A 24,673-nucleotide genomic window follows, 5' to 3' on the forward strand; every position below is an offset into this window, starting at 1 on the left:
AGTGAGACAGTGGCTTCTAAAACTGCCGGTGGAATTCCACATTGCCATGCAGGCGATTGTCTCAAAACATTTAATGCCATGAGATTTGCGGAGGTTGTTTAGAATATAAACCAAAGGCCTCATATCCAGATAAAAGCACATATTCTTGAATTCTGGCTTCTTGGGGCTCTGAGGAAGCTAGCTATCCATCCCAACACTTCAGTTTCTTCATCATAAGACGGGGATATTAATAGTAGCTAGTTTGTAGCATTTTGTAAGAATTGAATGATATAGCTACCAAACATCCGCGGCAAAGTACTCAGCGCATCCTAAACGCTAATCAGCTATTATGCGCTGCTGAGATCGGGGTGGGAACATTCTATAGAATTAAACACCTCAGAGAAATGTTTAAGCACTTGGCATTTCAGCTGATTTGAAAGAAAATTTTCCCACTTTAAAAAAAAAATAAACATCTGGACCTAAACCATATGTAATTATAACTACCAAAGGGGAGAACACATTTCAATCCACATATGGAGAATGTTACTTTTTTTGATCTAAAAATAGCTCAACGCCGTGATATAAACGCAGATTGACTTTCCATACATATTCACGGGATGATTAAGAATAGAGAGCTAAAAGCACAGTACTCAAAACTTCATTTATGTAGACGTCTGAATCCTTAAAAATCTTTTAAATCAAATCACTTCCCATCGTCTCCCAGGGCACATGATACAAAGGTCTAATCGATAATTCATCCCGACAAAAAACTCATTAATCAGCTCGGGCTGGGACGCGCATCTTGTCAGGGAGCCTTGTTTTGTGTAAATGAGATAATTTAGTTCAAAGTGAATAATCCAACTCTCTATAAGTGAGTCATTCCAAGATTAAGCATTATGAATGTCTGCATTTAAAAAGGCCTCCCCTGCCTGGGTGCGAATCATTTCTGTCTCACTTGATCCTGAAGGATGGACAGTCTAGGGTTATGAGAGTACCTTTGAAGTCACCAGATCCACTGGCGTCTACCTAATAATATGCCCGGCTTTCTGTCCAGTTCATAAAGTCCTTTGCCTGGTGTGTTGTATCTGCATTTACCCTGGAGATTGAACAGATCCAAACAAAATAAAGAAGGACTTTGAAGGGAATGGGGTACGGCTCTTTTGTAGCGTGGGTAAGGTGCTGGGTGCCTCAAGGCTCTGGGTGCCATACGCAACTCCAAACAGTGTAGGAGTGTGGGGGAAGCAAAGAATATGTATTTAGATGTCCTCAAACTCAGCCCTTCAGACAGCCTATCTTTCACTCCTTACCCATTCTACAGGCTGGTCATTCTCTTCCACGGATCTACAGAAGGCCTAAGGTAGTCTGAGAATCTGCAGAGATTATATGCAAATAAGACACCATTTTCCATAAGGTACTTGTGTGTCCTACTAGAGTCTCGGGGATACTGGAGCCACTCCGTACAGATAATGAGGAACAAATGTATCTTATTACTGTTTGTTCTGCTTATCTTTGCTATGAAGAAAGTGCTTTTCTTTATGCATTTGATAAGGGTTAGCTTTAACAAAGCTCTTTAGGAAATGCGCATTTTCAAGGGCAATCAATTCTGCTAATGGGTAGTCTGGGTCAATGAGCCCATTGCTAAAACAAAACTTTAGTTTTTTTTTTTTTTGAGGATTTCCTACATGAGTACAATACATTTTCATTGTATCTACCCCTTCTTCCCCTCTCTGACTCTTCTTGTTGGACCTCCAAGTTTCCTTCTCAAACTCTTGCCCTCTTTGTCTACTATATTTGTTGTTGTTGTTATTATTATTATTATTACAATCATTATTATTTAACCTACTGAATACAATTAGTGGTGACCACAACCACATGAGTGGAGGGCTGATCACTGGCGCATGGGCAACCTACCAAAAGGCTCATTCCTGAAGAAACCTGCCTCTTCCTCCCTCAGCAATCATCCACCACTCATAGCTCCTCATCTAGGGGTGGGCCTTGGTGAGCACTTCCTCCATCCATGCTGGAATCTGACTGTGTGGTTATGTGCGGGCAACCAAAGCTGCTGAGACTCATGAGTGTAGCATTACAGTTATGTCCAGAAGACACTGTTTTGTGGCAATCCTCCACACCCCCTGGCTCCTATAATCAAGGTAGTATTAACAAATCAAAGGGTTACCAAAATAACTAAAAATTATTATACCCAGAACTAAAGAAAATGCCACACACAGCAAAGTTAATTCTAGAACTGAGAACACTTGCCTTGAAGTGTTTTCTAGTCTGGAAGGGCTATCTGCACCCTCGAACTGTTCTGGCTGTGTAATGGAACTATAAGCAAAGCGATAGGAGCCTCGGGGCCATCAGTGAGACTTTGGTAAACTGCTGTCTGGCACAGAACCAATAATAATCTATCAAGATTTTATGTAAACATACATTTGAGCCAGCAATTTTTCTAGGAACTTACCACACTGTGACACTCCCGTTCCCTGTATCTCTATTCAAGGCCAGTGAGATGCCTCAGCTGTGACTTGTTGCCAAGGCCCACAACTTGAGTTCAGTCCCTAGGACCCACACAGTGGAAGGAGAAAACTTTATTCCTGTGAGTCGTTCTCTGATCTGCACATACATGTTAAGGCATGTTGCACCCACAGATACACCCCACACACACATAATAAATCATTTTCTTTAAAAAAAAGATACTGGGACCAGCAAGATGTCACAGGATTAAAGTCTCTTGCTACCAAGCTTGACAACCTGAGTTCAACTGTAAGATACACTTGTTGAAAGGAGAGCGACCTCCAGATTCACGCCATGGCATTCATGTTCAGCACACACACACATAGGCACACACACACACACTCACACACTAAAGGTAAAAAAAAAATCTACATAAGAATATTCATTGTAGTGTGGATTGTAATAACAAAGAACTGGTCTCAGTAGAACTACCAATAGTTCAATGGTTAAATGTTAGTAATCTATATAATGACATAATTTAAAAATAATAAGTGAATGAAATATATTTTAATGTGCTGACCTTAGAAGATCACCTATAAACATGATTCTAAAGGTATGGCTGTCTCTCTGGCTGTTATCCAACTTCCTTCTCCCAGCAACTGCTAGGTTTACAGATTGCTCGGCTGTTTGCCCTCTCACACTCTAATAAAATGCTCCTGAAGCTTAAAAATAAAATAGATACATAGGTAGGCAGGTAGGTAGACAGACAGACAGATCTCCAGCATTCATCACATTGGAGAATAGGACAAGATACCTAGCAATCTGTACAGTGCCGTCCTTTGTGAATAATAGAAAAATTAATATATACATTTTGCTTGTTTGTGAATTAAACTAGACACACACATTCCCCAAAAGGCAACAAAAAGGATGAAATCTTTAAAATCTTTAAACTAGGTAGTGGTAGCACACACCTTTAATCCCAGCACTCGGGAGGTGGAGGCAGGTGGGGCTCTGTTAAATTCAAGGTCAGCTTGGTCTACAGAGTGAGTTCCAGAACAGCCAGAGCTATCCAGAGAAATTCTGCCTTGAAAAAACGAAACAAAAATAAAATAAAAATATTTAATTCTGTATTCAAATGTTTTATTAAATTATTTTTAACAATTTATTTAAATAACCAAAACTCTGGAAATTAAATCTGATACTCTTCATTGAACTGAGACTTCACGTGACAAGAGCTCACTGCCATTGATACAGAAACACGCAGGCTCTCAGTCTCCTCAAATTGATTTAGAGCAGAAAGTGTCAGCAAAGGTTTTCTTGCCTCCCAGAAGGCAGACACATGTAGCTCTGATAAACCAGCCCGCCTTCATCTTAAGCTTGGAAGTCATCTTATAGTAAAGACAAAACAGATTTATTCCTGTTTATGATTAAATCTGTTTCTCAAGGACTGGGCTAAGCCCCTCCTGTAACCTGAACTACAAATGGTTCTGTACTGCCTGTTCCAGGAAATGGTGACTATGCCTTTGTTTCAAAGGTTATTAGACCGTCACCTTGATGCCATGTCTTTGCTTCAGGAGATTACTATGACCAACTTGTTATGCTTGTGTTCTGCTTCTGTAATCTCGCCTATTTGCACACCAAATCCCCCATTTAGGAACCCCCTACTCCTAACCTACAAAAACCCTTATGTTCCCCATGCCCAACACTGATCTCTTGAACCCTGACTTTACGAAGAGACAGCTGGTGTACATGAATGCGCAAGCTTGCATTAATTAATGGCTTGCTTTAATTAATTTGGCCATGATGATTTGGGTTAGTGGTCTTTGCCCTTGCATGTGTCAGACTCACAGATCATCTCTTGGCCCAGATCAGGGTTTCCTCAGTGTTGGTCTCACCAAGCTTGACTCCCAGGCTTATGCCACCAGTATCTCAGCAGAAACAATATTGCTTCAATTCTTTCTGAGAAGACACAATACACACAACTACTAACCCCAGATAGGGCCCACCAGCCTCTGCCTCTCTCTCTGGCCCCCCAATAAAAACACTACAGGCAATGTCTGGCATCTGCTCTCTCTCTCTCTCTCTCTCTCTCTCTCTCTCTCTCTCTCTCTCTCTCTCTCTCTCTCTCTCCAGCTCACCATTTTTAAAATTGTAACACACACCATACACAGAAGTCTGATTCTTCCAGGTACTGTCAAAATCCTCTTAGTCATAACAATATGCCAAAAATATGTGTCAGAAAAACTTTACTCACCCCAGATTCAGTATGAAGCAACTGGGTAAGACAACGCTGTTGAAAATTATTGTGGTCCCCAGCAGCACGCACACATATATGATGGTCTTGTTCTAGGGTGGGCAAGGTCCCACATACACTTAACCCAATAACACGCTAAAGAACTTTACTGAGCTACAGGGTGCAAACTATAAATTCCCCTTTAAGAATATAACCAATGATTTTCTCGTGTTTTCAGAATTATGTGAGCATCATGGTAAGCTGAGTTTAGAACATTCATAGGATTTATCTTTCTCGCAGCTGCTTTTAATACTGAATGGGGTTTTCCTACTTGCACAGATCTATCATCTGCACTATCAATTCACAGGCCACGGGATTATTTCTACATGATGGCGGTGATAAATAGTGATGCCAGGCGCAATATTGCACAAGTCTTAGACATACACTCAAGAGTTGTGCACCCTTACACTCTGGCCAACAGTGTGTGTGAGGGGTCTGATTTCTCCCAGCCCTTGAAGGGTTTGTCATCGTCTTTTGTTTTTGTCTGTTTGTTTTTGAAACGGGTTCTCTCTGTGTTACCCTGGCTCCTGGAATTTACGATGTAGACCAGGCTGGCCTCTGCTTCCCAAGGGCTGGAACTAAAGGCTTGAGCCGCTGTGCCCAGCTTGTCTGCCTTTTAAAAGTGGGCTTTGATTGTAGTTTTCATTTGCTTTTTTCCTATATGCCATTTTCCACTGTTCGGGTCTCCAGGGAAATGTAAGTTTAAATAATGGCGTGATATCTGATTCAACACACTATAAAACCTAAAATAACCAGACTCCAGACAGAAGCCAGTACGTTTATCTTCTAGACCCCATCCTTCAGTAGGAATGGGAAACTCCACAGTGAACTGAAGTGTAAGATGGATTTAAAACTAAAATATAGAGTTGGGGAGACGGCTTGGCAGTTGAGAGAACTGGTTTTATAGAGGTTCCAGGTTTGGTTCCCAGCATGCACGTACTGGCTCACCGTCATCTGTAACTCCAACTCCAGAGGATCTGACATCTTCTGACCGCTGTGGCCACCAGGCATGCACAAACATACATGAAGGAAACACACATATAAAATAAAATAAATCTGAAGGACTGAAATGTAAAAAAAGGCTTCTAGGGACTAGAGAGAAGGTTTAACAATTAAAAATCACTTGTTGTTATTGCAGAGGGCCTGACATCAGTTCCGAGGACCCACATGGCAGCTCACAACTGTAAATCCAGTTCCATGTGACCCAACACCCTCCTCTGGCACCAGGCTGAGACATGGTACACCTACATATATGTCAGTAAAATATGAATACATACAAAATCAAAACAAATCTTTATAAAAATAACTTCTAGCGTATATCTTAGAGATAAGGAACTCTCAACATATTGTCTACACTCTACATATCTGGTACTTTACAACCTTTCTTCAGGTGGTGTACTCAGCCATCTTCTGACATTTTCCACTATATTGGAAGTCCAGTATGAGGTGGCTGATACCATTCATAAAGGAGAGGATGGTGTGGCAGACAGGAAAGCCTTTTGAGTAGGTGCAGGAAGAGCTGGGAAGGGTTCTTAGAGGGTAGCCAGCCCTTTCCCAGGTGTCTGGCCTCAACATGGCCACCCTGCTTGTGAGAAGTGGTGACTTCAGGCATAGGCCCGCCCCTGAGTTGCCTCCCTGTGAAGTTTCTGACCTTCCCCATGCTCCCACCAGGCACAACACCCTCCAATGAGGCGTACTCTTTTCTCTGGGGCCACTCTACCACACCTGCACCCTTCCCAGAGCTTCAAAACCAAGGGTGTCAAAAGCTCCAGAGGGACTGCCACAAGGTGGCATGACACCGTGTGTGTGTGTGTGTGTCTGTATGTCTGTCTATCTGTCTGTCTGTATATGTGTGTGTGTGTGTGTGTGTGTGTCTGTGTCTGTCTGTATGTCTGTGTGTGTGTGTAAGAGCTTAGAATGAAATCAGTGAAGTTAGGAATGTTCCAGCAACTTAGCTATAAACCAGAAGCAGTAAGCGAGGAAAAAGAACCAGAGATGAAGAGGGTACAAACCCTAGGGTCGACAGACACAGTAGGACAAGAAAGAGTTAAACTGGGCTAGGCACAGGACCCAGAAGCTGACAAATGCACCGGAAAGGATGGAAAGATGATCACAGTCAGGGATCAGCTTGGCTGACATGAGCACTGACCGCTGGCATCTCAGACTGAGCTTCCCTGACTTCTGCGTCAGAGTTCTAGTAGTCAAAGCCATCACAAATGCAGGGTGTGCTTTTCCTTCCCAGATCCATCAGGTCAGCAACTCGAAGGGCCAAGCCCAGATATATGCTTTCCATACGATCCTACGATTCTCAAACATACCAGACTACAGACTAATGGGCATGAACTCAGCTTCCGAGATAGACCTGCAACATCCAAGTCCAACTTGCCTCTTCTCTAAGCACAGCAGGCACGCTTGTCCTCTCGTGGAACCCACATAGCTCCTGTCAGCAAACATCAATAAACGAGTGCTGATGACTCCAGGCAGCTAACAGAGACGCTTGCTCATCATGGAATCCCTGCCTGGACCAGGTACCCAACTGACAGTCTTGTCAGCATCTCTCCATCCATGATTTACTTACAGGGTACCAGTATCCTTCCACACAGCCATTGGAAAGGATGAAAGGGAGCCAAAGGAAAAGAAACAACTCTCTAGGGCCACCCAGCTGGGCAATGGGCTCTTTGGGATCTAGACCAGTTTGACTCCAAGTTCTATGTCCTATCTGTCTACTGACAGGCAACAAACATTTTCAGCAGCAGGCTTTAAAGCAGCAATGGCGGCTCTACCAGTAGTTGATATTGAGTCTTTGGCTAATTAAGAAACTTCATTCACTCCGGAAAACAAAGGGAATTGTTTTCTTTGTTTGTTTCTTGTTTTTGGGGGGCGAGTGTTTGTTTGTTTTTGTTTTTTTGAGACAGGGTTTCTCTGTAGCTTTGGAAGTTGTCCTGGAACTCATGCTGTAGACCAGGTTGGCCTCAAACTCACACAGATCCACCTCTCTTTGGGATTAGAGGCTTGTGCTACCACCACCCAGCAAACAAAGGGAGTTGCAGCAAAGCAACATTTGACTGTTTTTCTAATCCCCAGAAGCTGCCTAAAGCTTCTGTAATGTCTTTCAGGCATTTCCTCGGACCTCAGGGAATAAATTGCCCGAGTCTAGGAGAAGGTTGACTGCCAAAACCCCAACAACACCACCCTATGATGTTTTCTTGCCTCCCTATTTATAATTGAGCAGGACTGCCAGCCAAGAGACTGTGCAGGAGCGTGGATTCCAGTCCATGCCCTCCCGCTCTAGCTTTAGTGTGCTGTGTATGTGTATATGTATGTTCACATACATGTGGAGACCAAAGGTCAACCTCTGGGGTTTTCTTCAGTTGCTCTCTACCCTGATGCTCTGGGGTTTTTTGTTTTATTTTGTTGTGAAAGGATCTCTCCCAGAACCCAGTATTCACCAAGGACATTAGTCTCTGCACGCAGCAAAGCCTGGGGGCCTCCTGTCTCCAGCCCCAGCCCTGGGATTACAAACACTTGCTGTCTTGCCCAGCTTTTCCTTTGAGCGCTGGGGACAGAACTCAGGGCCTCATGGTTATGTGCAGGAATTTTGCCAGCTGCTGCATCGCCCTGGCCTCCTTTGCTGGTGAAGTCTTTCAAGGTAAACTTTCCAACGCCGAAGGCAGCTAAGTTCGTATCAGAATTCACACGTTCAACTTTACCATCCCTTCTCTGGACACAAATCTAGGGCCTCACTTGGAGGTAAGTGAAAGCGTGACTCCCCTAAGAATGGAAGACCCAGAGCCCCCTAGATCCTCCCAGAACCCCCTAGATTCTCCCAGAACCCCCTAGATCCTCCCAGCGTTGTGCTTCACCACTCCCCCAACCCTAGGTTGGAAGGCTTCAAAAAGCCAGGATGAAGAAAACCCAGTCCTCTAGCTAAGGTGACCAAAGAGGAGTGTAAGAATCCTAAAGCTCATGGCCGAGTGGTCCTTCCTGCTTTCTGCAGGGTGAGAATGGAATCACCAAGAGATTACCAAGGTTTCTTTCTCTTCCTTCCTTCCTTCCTTCTTTTTTTCTGTTTGCCTGTCCCTTTTTTTTTTTCTGGAGGTTAAGCCCAGGACCTCCCCTCCAAAAGCACTCTCATACTATATGACTATATACCTTTTTTTTTTTTTAATTTTAGTTTGAAACCACGTCTACCAAGTTTTCCTGGCTGGCCTAGAACTTGTGAGCCTCCTATCTCAGGCTTCCAAGCAGCTAGGATGACAGGCACTTTCTGCCACAGGGGGTGTGTAGGTGCCTTTCCACAACTGAAGAAGCTCAGGAGGAAAGCCCTGAGCCTGAGCCAGGGCGCAGCACCAGAGTTTGAATTCCAGATTGGCTGTGGGCCAACTAGGCATCTGTCTCAGCTCCTAGTCCTTCATTTGTCAGATAAATCGAATGAAACCACCAACTACCTCAAAGGAATACATGAAACCATGGGGTAGGAATGTAGCTCAGTGATGGAATGGGTGATGCCCCGTGTGTGCCTGCCCGGGTTTGATCTGCACCACTACAAACATAAAACAGTGATGTAGGTGACAGGAGGCCCTTGTGCTCACAGATAAGCACCAGGCAAACGAGGAGGAATGTTAAACATGCAGAGCTGTCTCTTCAAAAGGAGACCTGATTTCTTTCTGCCCAGAAGGTTGAGAATGGAGGTAGTAATAGCCAAGTGACCTTTGTGCTACCTGTTTGACTAAAACCACACCAAATCCTCCCCCAGACCCTTAAAGGTCACACACAGTCAATTACAGAACCCATCTTTGGAGAAGGTCTGATGTACTCTTTACAAAGAGTTTCAGTGTAATCATGTCTTAAGCTTTGTTGTATACGTGGGATTGGGTTATCACTAGGGAACTTTTTTCCAAATTGTGCCATGCTTAAATATGCCTGAAATAAACTACCCAATGTCAATGTTAGACTCTCAAAGTTTGAACCAGTACCTGGCTACTGAGTCAGGTTGAATGGAACTTCCTTCTTGCCTCTGGCTGACTGACACTCTGCTGGCTGCTGTGTTTTCAGAGAATCCCATAGTTTAGAGAAGTGTTTTATATATAGATAGATAGATAGATAGATAGATAGATAGATAGATAGATAGAGAGAGAGAGAGAGAGAGAGACAGGGAGAGAATTAACAAGTATGGAAACATGGAACCCTCATATAATAGGAAGGGTCCCAGGAAATAGAATATCATCAAGCCACAAGTCTGGGGATTTTTTAAAGCACTTATGATAGAAAGTAAAGAGAAGAATAGGGAACCCAATGACCCTTAGTCCATGTGGCTCAGTCAGGTGTCGAGGTGCCTCCTCTGGGTTTCAGTGGAATATATACTCTTTTAACTATAATAAACTTCTCTCTTAAATATATCCTTTGTGGTCTGTGAATTTCATTCTTGGAATCCATAAGATGAGAACCTGAATGCCACAGGGTCTGGATGGCTTTGAAGACCATTGAGTTTCTGGAGTCCTAGCTCTCTGAGAAAGGTTCCATTCTCAAAAACACCCCAATGTTCCTATATCAAAAGTTTCAAGGAAACAATATGCACAGAATTTCTAAAGTTTTATTTTATTCTCTTGTTGTCCCTTGGGGACATCACAAATGTTCCAACCACTTGAAATCACGAAGTGGAGAATAAATTTTTTTTTTAAATATTGGTCTTGTTGCCTTCAATCTGCCTTGGAACGGTGCTTGGAGCTTTCTTTCTCTTGTTATACCCCTGCTGTTCAGCAGATAGGAGCCAACCAGTACACTCTTGGTGGATGAATGCATATAGCCAAGTAGATGTTATCTAGCAACCTCCTAGTTTCACCCACACCAACCAGCCTATGTTTGGAATAGCTATGTGCAGAATCTGGAAGATAAAAGACATGGATGCAAATGAGCTTGCCCAGTGTCAATCACTCCCAGGACTGGATCCATTACCCAGTTCCAGACAATGAGAAATATGGGACAACCTTCTAGTAACTTAGGTGAGATGTAGAGTCACATATGAGGGAAAACCCCACTAGCCACTCCTGTTCTTGCCATGTGGAAACATATTTGAGTTGTGCCAACCACCCTACAACCATGAGACGAGCGCCAAGAATGTCATTGAATGATGACTCAACCCAATGAAGCTGCTAAACCAAACCTGGAACAGCCCTAGACTCAAACTTCTAGTTACATGAAATCAATCCAATCTTAGCTAATTTTGTGTTCTCTTCCTTGCAGTTGAATACAGTCTCATGAAGACAATATTTGCTCATCAAGAAGGGTCTTCCACTATATTTATATATAAGAAGATAGATCTTATACCTGTTAGAATATATATATATATATATATATATATATATATATATATATATGTGTGTGTGTGTGTGTGTGTGTGTGTATGTATATATGTTAGACTTTGACTTTTACTTGTATGTGTGTGTGTATATATATATGTGTGTGTGTGTGTGTGTGTGTGTGTGTGTGTGTATGAATGTACACATGTGGTGGGCACATGTGTGTATGTGTGTGAAGGCCAGACGTTGATGTTGAGTCTCGTTCTTGAACTCTACACCTAATTTTTGAAAGCAGGGTCTCTCCCTGAACCCAGAGATTATGGATTCATCTTGTCTAGCTAGTAGCTTTGACCCTGGCATCCCCCTTTCTGCTTGCAGAGCACTGAGATTGTAGACAACTTTTCTATGGTTGCTGGGTCTTCACACTTGTACAGGGAGCACTTCAGGCACTAAGTCATCCCACCCCTCACCCCCCTCCCCGCTCAACTTTACTTCCTTTAATGGGAATCTTTTGTAATAATTGGTCATTATCTTGTCTCTCAGATTTTTCTGAACATTTCATTGATCATTTCTTTGAGCAAAATCATTTGGAAGCACTCAAAACACAAAGCTTTGTAACTTCAGGCCAAGCCTTACCCTGATTAATCGACATTACTGTCTGGAGCAAAGCTACCTTTGTCCTGAAGAGTGGTCAGCAAAGCATGGGTACTTTCAGAACTCCCAGCAGCCAGGTCTCCCCAAGCCCAATCAAATCTGGACCTCAGAGGAAGAGCTACATGACAGTACTCTTTAAAGTCCTCCAGATGATTGTGGTTATATTTGAAAATCAATGTCTTCAACCCGAGCTCTTAGAACTGATATGCATAAGTTGGCTGAAGATCATACAAGTCTCATTAAAGGTACTTACCCAATTGCGTTAAAGTGGGGCCTATGATTCTGCATTCCAAAGAGGCGATTTGAGTCCCACTTTTTTTTTTTAACTGGAAGACTCTAGAAGCCAGATCAGAGAGTAGCCCATTCAAACCCTGGATCTCAGCCACTGCAGAGTCTCAGGAAAAACATGATCAGGATCAGAAAGTCAAGTGCAAGGTCTATGCGAGCTTGTCTCTGCTCTCCAGTGTGGATGTAGATTGAGTGGTCATAAGTGCTTGCCCAGGACCAATCAGGGGATGCTTCTCCAGCATGATAGGTTTGAGAATTTTAAAACCGGAAAAGTCCCAGGCAAACCTAGACACATTAACCCGTAGTCAGGAGGTTAAGAGAGTCACAGAACAGCCTGGCCATGGACTTGCACACTCGAGTTCCTCTTTCCAGAAGCGGTAGGGCATCGTGGGTCAGAAGGGTGCTAAGATGGCACAGATGTATAGTTAGGGGAAGAAATGTCGAGATGTGTGGTAACACCAATAAGAACCTAATGGATTTGTGGACTTGATTGGGCATAGGAGGTCGGTGATAACCAGGAAGATCCGGAGAACTTGGAAAATATCCAGAAATTAAGTTAATGAAATTTCAGAAGAATAAAGTTTAAGGGACTGCAGTTTTAAATGCAGGTCCCCATAAGGCCTGCTTATTGTCTGGCCCAGAGCAACTCATTGCCTCCTTCATTGGCCTCAGTTTCTTCAGCTGAGTAATGGGATTTGAGAAAGAAGCAGTGTAAGGGCCCCTGGCCCAGTTATTCCATTTCCAATATAGATAATGTTCATGGGTTCAGAACAGAGCCTTTTCGCTCCCACCAACCTTCTGTTCTGCTAGTAATCATCCCAGGGCTCCCCGGGGCTTCTTCAATACAGAGCTAGCATTCCTTTTATTGGGGAACACTTCCCCCTGCTGTCCTCTGCTGCTCAAAGCAACCAGAGCTGAAGGCATTTTCCTTTTCCCTTTAAAGACTGTGGCTGTTTACAAAGCTAAATGAAACTCTATTTACAGATTCCGTCCTGCGGTTTCAAGTGGCTTCCTCCTTCTGCTCTTGTGTCCACCCGGGGAGCCCACTTCTCAACTTTCTGTTTTCTTTAGAGAGACAAAGAGTCTCCCTAGCCAGCCATTGCCGGATTCCTGTTAACCTTTCATTAAGCCTGCTGACAGCTGGCTTTGGCTCTTTGTGAGTTACTTCCACACATCCCCATTTAAATGTGTCCCACCTGGCTTCATTAAGGCGCTTGCCAGGTTCTCCTCCACTGCTTTCTCTCGGCAAATGCAAATAGGGTTCTGAGTCAATAACACAGGGACAAGGAAGATTGAGTTACAAAGGGGGTGCAGTTAGAGAACAGTCAATACACTCAGATTGCCAGCCATCTTAGTAAACTAAAGTCCACTTAGGTCCAATGAAGGTCAAGGCAGGAGAAGCGGTGAGTGAAGCCATCAACTAAAGCCTTCACTGGAAAGCTCAGGGTAGAGGCCAGAACATTGGATAACCCCAGCACTTGGGAAATGGAGACAGGAAAACCAGGACTTCAAAGTCATCTTCAGCAACATAGCAAGTTCAAAGCCAGCATGGAACACACTAGACCCTGTCTCGAAAAAGCAAAGCAAAACAAAAAGAGGGTCCTTTGGGTTTGATTCAAGGCCTGGCTCTGCTGCAGGAGGTTGGACTATGTGACCTTGAGTGAGTTCTCTCACGTTTAGGCTTTGGTATTCTAAACTCTGAATAAGGGGTAACAAGCAAGCTTTGACGTATTGCTGCCAGATTCGATGCTTGCCTGCATGCCTTGAAACCCTTAGTTGAGTGTCCAGGATGCCGTTTAGACCTCGAATGATTACATTACCTATTTCATTCCAAGGCCAAGGTTGGAAAGCTAGGCTGCTATAAATCCTTGGGGTTAGACTGTGACCTTCCTCTATACACGTCAGTTGTACGAGCCACTGTGAGTCAGCCTTTCCTTGTGGAAATGGGAAACAAAAGAGTTCCAGCCCATCATTTTCGCTAGGTGTGTTGTCTCCTTTAGATTTTAAACTCCTTAACAATAAAACACACACACCTCCATTCTAACACAAAACGGATGCTAGAAGTTTGTTCGCACCCAGCTACAAGTTCATCCTGACTACACAAAAAGGATGAAAAAACTGCACCAAAGCCCAGCTCTAATTAAGGAGTCTTAGTATACTTAAGCAGTGTTGGATATGGAACCCAGGGCCTCACCCATACTAGTCAAATGCTCTACCACTGAGCTATATCCCGTTTGTTTTCTAACTTAGCTCTCACTTTATAAATCCAGTCTACAGCTGACCTCTCCTAGTCCTAACTCACGTCATATGTTTGTTTGCATGGGACATAGTTTAACTAACTGAAATTTTATGTCCTATTAGGCATATGCACATTTTTGTCATCTGCAATGGCCTTCAATTCCTCCACTTACTCCCTCGACTGCCTGGCTGCTGAGGTCATCAGTGTGTCATCTGAACCCAGGAGGAGCTCTCTGTGGGTAGAAGAGCTGAAAGTCAGGAACCAGGAACCTCTGGCTTGTGCTGAGGAGAAATCTCTCTGCTGGCCCATGGGTAAAACCTTAGCAGGGAAAAAGCTGTAGCTGGCGGTTCCTGGGAGAAAGGTACTTCAAAAGTCAGGTGGATCGCCTGAGAGTTGAATCTACAGTAGGCAGGCCTGCTGATTCAGGAAGCTCCTAATCTCTGTCATCCAGGCTTGCCACCACATAGTCTGAGAGAGGGAGACCACGCCAGTTTGGAGCTATTACTCTAAGAGCTTGCTAAACCCCAGGTCATCAGGCTCTCCCTGCAGAGTTTCTGGTTCAGCAGGTACAGGGTGAGGGCAGGAATCCACATTCCTAACAACCTCAACTAGTGTGGTGGCCGCTGGCCTGAAGCACACAGCTTAGAAACAGCCAGGCTGGCATGGGAGGGCGCGTGCTGTTCTCATGTTAAAGACATGGGAACAGGCATGGTGGAGACATGCCTTTGCCCCCTTGAGAGTGAATTCTGTTGGGCTGGTCAATCATCTGCTCAAAGGACCACCCTTTAGGAAGACAGGTTCACAGGAAGCCATGCTAGAGAGAAGGGAGGAAATGTGATTCATTCCTTTAATGTGTTTTTTTCTTTCCCTTCCCAGAATTCCTCTGCCTCACTTACAGAGATGCAGCCAGGCAACTCCCTAACTTTGCTCACTTCTCTGATTACCCCAAAATTGTAACTTTCCCTTTGCTTCTATCTCTGCCCTAAGCCCCATTTCCCCATCACTTTGGGTTTCTCTCTTTCTTTAAAGTGCATCCCTCTATGAGGCTGTCCGTCTATTGGGTGGCTGTCTGCTCGTTATGTGGCTGGTCTGCTTGCTGACCTAATTCAAAGGCTTTTCATCCTTCTTGTCTCTCCATCCTCTCTATCTCATTCCTCTAGGTTGACCATGGAGAGTCACAGCTTTCCTGCTTTAGAGCTTGGGAGTTTGTTTATTTGTTAGTTTGTTTATTTCAAGAGAGGGTTTCTCTGTGTAGCTTTGGCTGTCCTATAACTCACTATGTAGACCAGGCTGGCCTCAGATTTACAGAAATCCACCTGCATCTGCCTCCCAAGTGCTGGGATTAAAGATGGGTATTACCACACTTAGTGAGTTTTTCATATATCTAAAACTCTAATAAAATTATCTTCAAGCTTCTCTTTTAAGTACATTCTTAAATTATTTTATTAACTAGACTAAGAGCTCTAAGACCCCAACTTCCCCAGTGACATGTGGCAACTCTAGGGGGAATCACTCTCAAAATTCTGGTAAAAGCATTGAATAGGTATTATAATTTCCACTCATCCAACAGTTATTTGCTCTTATTTCTCTCTCAGAGTTCCTCGTACTAGTAATTATTACAGTTTTAGGACAAATCTGTTCTTCCTGGGCTGCGATTACAATGAATTATACTTAAAAGAATTCACTTGGACAGCTTCAGTGTTTCGTCCGTGCAAAATCCTTGTCATCTGATACCCTCGCCATGATGGGCACTTGGCTGCTTCCAAAATCCAACTTTACTGGCAAGAGTTCAGATGGCACTGTGGTCTGCTTTAAGGACACTCAGATATGAAAAGACATTCAGATCATAAAAGAAGTCAGGAGTTTTAGAAGCAAGTCAAACTTTCGCTGTTATTCTGTGGTGTTCCCTGCATCCTGAATGAAGCCCTGGACTGCTCATACTACACCCAGTGGGGCCACTGAACTCAGAAAGCTGGTAGAGAAAGGGAGATGCAGGCATGCGTAAGAGGAAAGCACCTGAGGTAGGAAAGACGATTCAGAGACCAGAAGAAGCCAGCCAGATTTAATGAGCGCTGGTAAACGAAGTTCAGCTACCACCAACAGGCAAATGCTGTCTGCAGAAAGAGATTTTGCTTTGGGAATGTCTAACTTCCTCTCCTGTTGGGAGACTGAAGGGACTCCCGTGGCTTTGGCAATGGGTTTGTTACTGACAGTGACATGCCCAGTGGAGAAAGGATCACCTAGCCACAGCACTACAGAGACAGCAAAAGCGCTAGGCAGGGAAGATGTGTCTCTAAAGCACCTTCATGTGGGAAGATAAAAGGAGTCTGGACCCATAGCATCAGTGAAAAAAAAAAACAGACTTTAAATGAAAATTGCAATGTCCCCAAACTTATTTTGACAATTCAAATGCCATCCCCCGTACTTAATCCTAAGAAAAGGTGACAAGTTAGAGAGTAAAGATTCCATCTTCATCATCCCTCCCATGGGACATGTCATTGAGCACACTTTTGTAATCTTCAGTGTTGTCTGGCCTATAAGGAGAGAAAGGGGCTGGTCAAAAAACCAGAAAAGGCAAGATCAAAGGACCTGCTAAGCTATAGCACCCCTAACCCAAGCTGAGGACACTAGACTGAGACTCCATCCTGCCCAAGCCTCCTATTTTACAGGTATAGCACACAAAGAGCTTTTGCCAGCCTGTTAACCATAGAGTACAATTCGCTTTGAAAAATATAAAATCATGATCTAAATGCATTGCTATCCCAAGGGATCTCTACCTTTGAACTCAGAAAATCACCTTGCAGAGCCTCAGGTCCCCCACCTAATAAAGCATCATTGTCGATAAATGTTGTGGGGCTGACGCAATTAATTGTTGCCAAATCTTTTCATTTATTTCACCCTAAAAAGCTGTAAACAGAACAGATATTCAAAAATCTAATTCCAGAGACTCTTTATATACTCCTAAAAAACAAAAGCAAGAGCCGGGCATGGTGGAGCATGCCTTTAATCCCAGCACTTGGGAGGCAGAGGAAGGCGACTCTCTTTGAGTTCAAGGTCAGCCTGGTCTATAGAGTCAGTTCCAGGAGATGCTCCAAAGTTACAGAGAAACCCTATCTCAAAAAAACCCCAAAACATTAATTAATTAATTAATTAAAGTAGTGAAACTTGCTGGTCTACGAGACAAAGGAGCCAAATCCCAGTAATAATGCTGCAAATACGTTATCTAGATCCTATACTGCTAACACTCTTCTCAGCGACTCCATACAGACAATGAATGTGCTTTGAAAATGAAGTCACTGAGTGCTGAAACAGCTTCAAGCAGAGAATACCATGGCACACATCATCTTTCACATGCTATACTTCCATTAATGCATTTCTTAGTCCTATTTTGGACATGCATGCAATGTTAGTTAACTGAGACAGAGGTTAATGCGAGTTAAAACTCCACAGCCTTTTCTGCCTTTAATGCAATGTCTCTCCAACCCTATGTTTAATCAGAACACAAGCACAAGCCATTAAACCACTGAGTGGTATCTAATCATGTGTAGCAGCCTGAATAATCATCGCAACAATCGGCCATGCAAGATGAATTACCTCTTGTGTCTCTGCAAACAATTGGCTTCTGTGACTCTCCCTGAAAAGACAAGGCCAGGATGTGAGCAGAGCTGCTCTGTGAACTGCTGGGGGGAGCCTACCCCCTTTCAAAGAGACTACATCGACATTGGCAGGGACAGCCTCTCCTTCCTCCAGTTGATGTTGTTTCTGGCCTTCAATTCAACCCATTCATCTCAAAGAGGCTCCTATGTTGTGGGCTATGGTGTTACATTGTTACATTTTCAATTTAAAATGGTTTTTCACAAAACTTATTTTGATCATTATTTTCCTTTCCCCAACTCCTCCCAGAGCCTCCCTATGTCCCTACCCACCCAATATCATATTCATATTCTCTCCCCTTTCTCTGTCTGTCTGTCTGTCTCTCTCTCTCCCCCTCCTTCCCTTTTGCTCTCCCTCTCTCTCTCTCTCTCAAAACATTAAAAAAAAATAACCTGGAACACAAATGAAAATCACAACAAACACTAAAAGAAAGAAAACCAATAAGCAATAAGACAAGAAATATGAAACAAAGCAGAAAGTGCACACACACACACGCGCGCGCGCGCGCGAGGAAGGAAGGAAGACACGGAATTTGTTTTGTGTTGGCAATTATTCCTGGGCATGGGATTTTTCTTAGAGTATAGTTTATATATCCAACACTGGAATTATAAGCAAATGCCACATTGCTTGGCTTTTCTGCATGGGTTCTAAAACATCAAACTTAGGTCCTCATACTTAAGCGGCAAGAACTTTACTGATTAACCTACTTCCCCAGCGCCTCATTTGGGTTTTAAAGTACTTTTTATGAGATACACCAAGAACCATCTAAGACAGCAGCTATGGCTTCACCTAAGCGCTAATCGCAAGCCTCACTCTCCAAGGACAGGTTCAATGGCGAATAATCTCATCTTGTGGCTGGCTTCTGCAAAGCCCCGATTTTCCTCTGTTTTACAGCAGCACTGGGTGTCGTGTCCCTGGACTTTATGTGAAAACCGTAATGCTTATTTCACAGCTCCTGTTTGAAGGATTTACTGTTTTCTTTTTGAGGTGAGGAAGGTGTAAATCACAGGCCAGCTTCAGAATTTAATAAAAACTTTGGATCCCATTCCCTGAAGAATGTAGGCAGGGGCCCTTGAAGACCATCTGTGGTCCCTAAGCAAGCTGGCTTTAAAGGTGCACACTTTTATGCCTGTGACACTCACTGCTTGGAAATATAAGACAGGCCAGCAGGGGTGTTTCAAACTATAAGAAAGGAGTAAGAGTGCTAGAAAGACGGGTCAGTGGCTAGGAGCACAGGATACTCTTCCAGAGGGCCCAGGTTCAATTCCCAGCACAGACATGGCTGTTCACAGCTGTCTGTAACTCCAGTTCCAAGAGAACTAATTCCCCTTTTTTGGTTTCTGGGGGCACCAGGCACACGTGGTATACAGGTAAACCACCCCATACATAAAAACAGATAAATAATTGATTTTATAAAGAGAATAGCTGGCCTGTGGTGGCACACGCCTTTGATCCCAGCTCTTAGGAGGCAGAGGCAGGTGGATCTCTGGGTTGGAGGCCAGCCTGGTCTACAGAGTGAGTTCCAGAACTGCCAGGGCTACAAAGAGAAACCCTGTCTCAAAAACTGAATGGGGGGAGGGGAACAATAGTCGTTTCAACACAAGCCAATAACAAAGAACAAATTAGGCACAAGTTGTGTATGGTATCTGTGTCCTATCAATGAATGTGCTCTTGGTCCCTTTATTTTTTTTTTATTTATTTATTTTTTTTTTTTTTTTTTTTTTTTGGTTTTTCGAGACAGGGTTTCTCTGTGGTTTTGGAGCCTGTCCTGGAACTAGCTCTTGTAGACCAGGCTGGTCTCGAACTCACATTGGTCTCATTATTTTTTCCATTATTAGGTGTCAGTTTTATCAGGAGGACAATGCACAAAGCCATTTTGTTGTGATGAGTTTACCTGTCACCCCATGACTGGGGTGAGGAGAGCGAGAGAATTGATCCTTTTCCAGGATAAAAGGAAAGAGGAGGAAACAGAACTATCCCCCCTCCCTTGACCCTCCTGAGTCACGGCCGCTCTACAGTCCACCCACAAATGGCCATCTCTGCAGGTCCATCACATCTGGACCTGCCCCCCTTACCTCGAAGGAGAAATCCCAGAAGCACCGACGCCATCAGCACAAACCCCACACAGCAAGCAATGATCAGGATGTTGGTCTGTCTGTCGCTCTGTCAAGATACAGGCAAGGTGATTGGTCCCTCACTGCTGAACGCCATCATCTCTGGAGGGTCCCACGGGATACATCTCACCCCCAAGAAAGTCTTCCAGTCACCAACAATGTTGCTATGTCTAATGATATTCTGCCTGATACGTCTCCAAGTCAAAACAAACTCAAAATTCTAAATCATGTGTAACATTCCCACTAAAAACCCAAAGCGTTTTTATCCCCAAATTGTTTACGACTTAGACATCAGACATCTTGGGCTATTGCACTCAGATGTTAGAAGATTAAAAAAAATAATAACTATGCTGCGAGCTGTGTTTTCCACTGTCAAATCTCTTTGTTGCACACTGCTGTAAGCTTCTGAGCTCTCCCTAGACCTGCCCACTTCTTTTCATGAGGGACTCCAGCTTCTAGACAACAAAATAAAAGGGAAGATGAAGCTCAGTTTCAAGTTTTCTATCAGGGTAGTTTTGAAGGTGTGGCCTGGGAGTCCAGCACATCACAGTTTTTCCAGGAGACTTGCTTGACCCTTTCCAATGTTATTCTGCAGTGCTGTTTCCTAAGGTGGATAGGTGATATCACCAGACAACTCCATTCACTGCCCACCACACAGAACATGACAGCAGGCATGAGACCCATCTCTTCCTCCTTGTGATAGTTAATCTGGCAAACTTCATCGCAGGGAAGGGCACCTAGGGGATTTGAGATGCCCATCTCTGGGTGTGTCCATGAGAATGTTTCCAAACAGGATTAACTGAGCTGGGTAAACCTGCCCTAACTGTAGACCACACCATCCAGTAGACTGGGCTAGATAAGATGAAAGGTGGGAGCGAGGAGCCAAGAACATGCACCTTCTCTCTTCTCCTCCCTTTCTCCCTCTCTCCTTCCTTCTCCCTCTCTCTTTTTCTCTGCTCCTGGGCTGCCATGATGTGAGCTGCTCAGCTCCACCATGCTCTCTACGCCATGATGAAAGGAAACATCTGAACCCTGGACAGAAGGATGCTCTCATCCTCTAAACTAGTTTTTTGAGGGGTGTGTGTGTGTGTGTGTGTTTGTTTGTTTGTTTGTTTTTTTTGGCATTCTGGTAGGGCAGCAACAACAACAAAGCTAACTATCTTCATTTCTTTTCCTGGTCCTGTATAAATAATCTTTAAGAAGCAGCTTAAGGGAGGAAGGGTATCTTCCGGATCACAGTTCCAGGGTATTGTCCATCACGGCAGGGAAACCAAGGTGGTAGAAGCTCAAAGCAGCTGGTCGCATCACATCCACACCCAGAAGCAGAGAGCATTGAATGCAGGCTGCCAATCTGCTCCCCTCCACTTACACAGCCCAAGACTGTAATAAGGGATGATGCTACACACAGTAGGTGAGTCTCCTCACCTCGGTTAATATAATCAATATAATTCCCGACACGTACATCCCGAGACCTGCCTCACGGGTGATTCTGCACATCAAGCACCACAGTGACTAAACGCCACAATTAAGTCAAACACGTGAGACTTGCCAAAGTATGAGTACCACTGTCCCCACTAATTTCGTTTTCTTACGGAAAGATATTACTAGTTTTTATTTTAAAAAATGCTACTTGTGTGGCTATGTAGTGAGTTTGCTATCTCTGGTCTTAAAATCAATACATAGTTTTAAAAATATTCTAGAGTTAACTTTTAGGAATTTGAAGGACTGTTGCAATGAACTAGGCCTTGAGTCATCTTACAAGAACACTCACACCTCCCTCAGGCCAGCTGCACTGTTTCCTTCCTCCCTTCCTGTCTCATCCTCTAGCACACAGAAGCCCGGAATCAACCAGAAACAGAAGCAAAGACACAACAGTCTCCAGGAAAGCCTGCCTTCACAGATATCCATGATGCCAAGAGTTTTTACTTGAAGCTACTGTGATCATTTTTGCAATAAACATAAATAAAAGGAAACCTCAAAAGAACAAGAACACTGGTGGAAACAGGTGCTGGCACTGCAGTTCCATCAATAACTCCGGGTTCCACACAAGGGACTTGTAATGATTTTGCATGCTTTCGGCAATATTTTTCTTTTTGCTTTCAGACCGTCTGTGTATGTTGAAGTAACAATTGATAGCACTCAGGAGGCAGAGGCAGGCACATCTCTGTGAGTTTGAGGCCAGCCTGGTCTACAGAGAATGTGTTCCAGGACAGACAGGGCTACATAGAGAATACCTGTCTCAAAAACAAAACAACAAACAAACAAAAAAAGCAATAGTACTTCTGCCAAGGGTACAGTTCACAAATCTTTGACCATTTCATCATAGTTACTAGGCATTTGCCACTCACAATATTCTATTCCACCAAGCCCATCCATGAAAACCTCTACTGGGAATTTCTAAAATCGAAGTCAAATGCCTCGTACTTTGTAGATCCTTTTACCTGATTTGATGCAACCTTTTCAAGACTTGACTCACTTCCTGTTACGGCTATGGAGAAAAAGAGAGAAAAATAGTTAGACTTCCTGTGGGAGAATTAAAAGTACCTACTGAAATAGGTATCCAAGGCCACCTGCTAAGCCAGATGATATATTTAATTCTGTAACACCATCTTTCTGTTCATATAAGTTATTTATGCAGATTTGCTTCAATATGGCTCTCCTCAAACACCCACCTGCTCTCCAGCATGCCCCCAGGGGAACAGAACATCTGCAAGCTACAGATGGGTGAAAGGTGACCCAGAGAATCAGCATTTGACTTCAGTTTTTCTTTCCTCCTTCTTCTAAAATGGTTATGACTTTTTTTTTAAAAAAAGAGATTTATTTTTATCTTATGTGTATGTGTGAATGCCTGCATGTATGTATGTATGTGCACAACATCTGTGTCTGGAGCTCATGGAAGCCGGAGGAGGCATCAGACCCCCTAGAACTGGAGTTCCAGGCAGTTTTTAGCTGCTAGGTATGGGTGCTGGGAACTAAAACCTAGGTCCTCTGCAACAGCAGCAAGTGGCCTTAACCACTGAGTTATCTCTCCAACCCCTTAAATATTACATTTTATTTAGTGTGTGTGTGCATGGGAGGAGGGGAGGTGTGCGGGTGCACACACACACACACACACACACACACACACACACACACACACACAGGCAAACCTGCTTGCTCAAGTACCCAGGTATGTGTGAATGGCAGAGGACGACACACGTCTCTCTTTTCAGCATGTTGGTTCTGAGTTTCCAACTCAGGTTGTCAGGCTGGATGGCAAGTACTTTTACCCATAAATCATCTCGACAGCCCTGGCTCTGATTTTTCTAGAAGCGCCAGCCATGAGTTCAAAACTCTTATCTAGCGCTGAAAATTACCCATGTCTCAGTTAACAAATATTTACTAACAATTTAATATCATCCACTGATGTGGGAGTCCCCTCTGTATTCTGTGAATACCATTGGTTAATAAAGAAGCTGTTTGGGGCCTGTGATAGGGTAGAGTAGAGCTAGGCAGGGAAAACTAAATGCCATGCTGGGAGAAAGAAGGCAGAGTCAGAGAGAAGCCATGTAGCCCCACTGGAGACAGATGCCAGAACTTTACTTGATAAGCCACAGCCTTGTGGCAATATACAGATTGGTAGAAATGGGTTAAATTAACATGTAAGAGCTAGCCAAAAAGAAGCTGGAACTAATGGGCTAAGCAGTGATTTAACTAATACAGTTTCTTTGTGGCTATTTAGGGGCTGAGCAGCCAGGAACAAACAAGCGGCCTCCCTATAATAATCAACTCTGCTAGTTATACCCTAGACCTCTTGGAACTCACTACATAATGCATAAAAAAATCAAACTTGAGCAATAACATAGCAGCATTTTGATCAGTGATGAACACCATACACAACAAGGGTACCATGATTTATTTGGAGTCAAAAGATTCTATCAACTAAAATGTCTTGGCTAGCAGAATGTCACTGCAAAAGGCATTGTTGCCCTGTCTGCTGCTGCTGCAAACCTACTGTGCCACCAACTGTACAGACATACAGCAAAGGCAATTGTGTACTTGATCTCAGAAGGCTGCCATGGGTTATTCACTTTCCCATACATTTTATTGTTAGAGCATAGGCTTTCTACTTAGAAAAATATATTTACTGTAACATAGCACACCCTGTTTCTCTAGCAGCAGCCTCATAATCCTATGCTTACCATTAAGTTTGCTAGATTTGATATCCTGTTTTCTTTCTCCTAAACTATACTGTATGTGTGTGTGTGCGCATGCACATGCATGCACATGTATGCATATACGTAAGATATATACATATATACATCATTTATATACCATGTACGTGTGCACATGATGCACACACATATCTTGTAACTGAGGCATGAAGTAAGCTATACCATTTAGGATTCTGCACGTCCACTCTGCGATGGTATCCCAAGTGTCACCTCACTTAAAGACACCATTAAGCAATGTGGAAAGTTGATAAAAAACAACCATATAGAAATATGTGAAGAAAGAGTGCAGGATATCCCAGGGTTAATCATCAGGATACAGACTGTTCTGGAGGGTCAGGAAAGCTTCTATGAAAGGAGACATTAAAACTGAAACAAGCAAACAAACAAACAAACAAAAATCATAACCAATAGCTAAGGTCCAAGGGGAACCATGCTCCAGGAATTCTCAAGTCCTAAGCACCAACTGGTTAAAATGCCGAGGTGAC

General features: G+C 43.5%; 1 protein-coding gene across 2 annotated transcripts in view; it reads right to left on the reverse strand.

Annotated features, from left to right (window-relative positions):
- Window positions 1–16,547: 16,547 nt before the first annotated feature.
- The window catches only part of LOC142860918 (T-cell immunoglobulin and mucin domain-containing protein 4-like), a 30,134-nt gene continuing 22,008 nt past the window's right edge, over window positions 16,548–24,673 (reverse strand). For both annotated transcript variants that reach the window (XM_075992839.1, XM_075992838.1), the window contains 4 exons: window positions 22,416–22,462; window positions 19,936–20,023; window positions 17,801–17,840; window positions 16,548–16,740 (listed from right to left, as the gene is read on the reverse strand). In XM_075992839.1, the coding sequence (XP_075848954.1) occupies window positions 16,656–16,740; window positions 17,801–17,840; window positions 19,936–20,023; window positions 22,416–22,462 (260 nt within the window). In that variant the 3' untranslated portion in view covers window positions 16,548–16,655. The remainder of the gene's footprint in view (window positions 16,741–17,800; window positions 17,841–19,935; window positions 20,024–22,415; window positions 22,463–24,673) is intronic.

Source organism: Microtus pennsylvanicus, chromosome 11 (assembly GCF_037038515.1).
Source record: "Microtus pennsylvanicus isolate mMicPen1 chromosome 11, mMicPen1.hap1, whole genome shotgun sequence".
NCBI lineage: Eukaryota > Metazoa > Chordata > Mammalia > Rodentia > Cricetidae > Microtus > Microtus pennsylvanicus.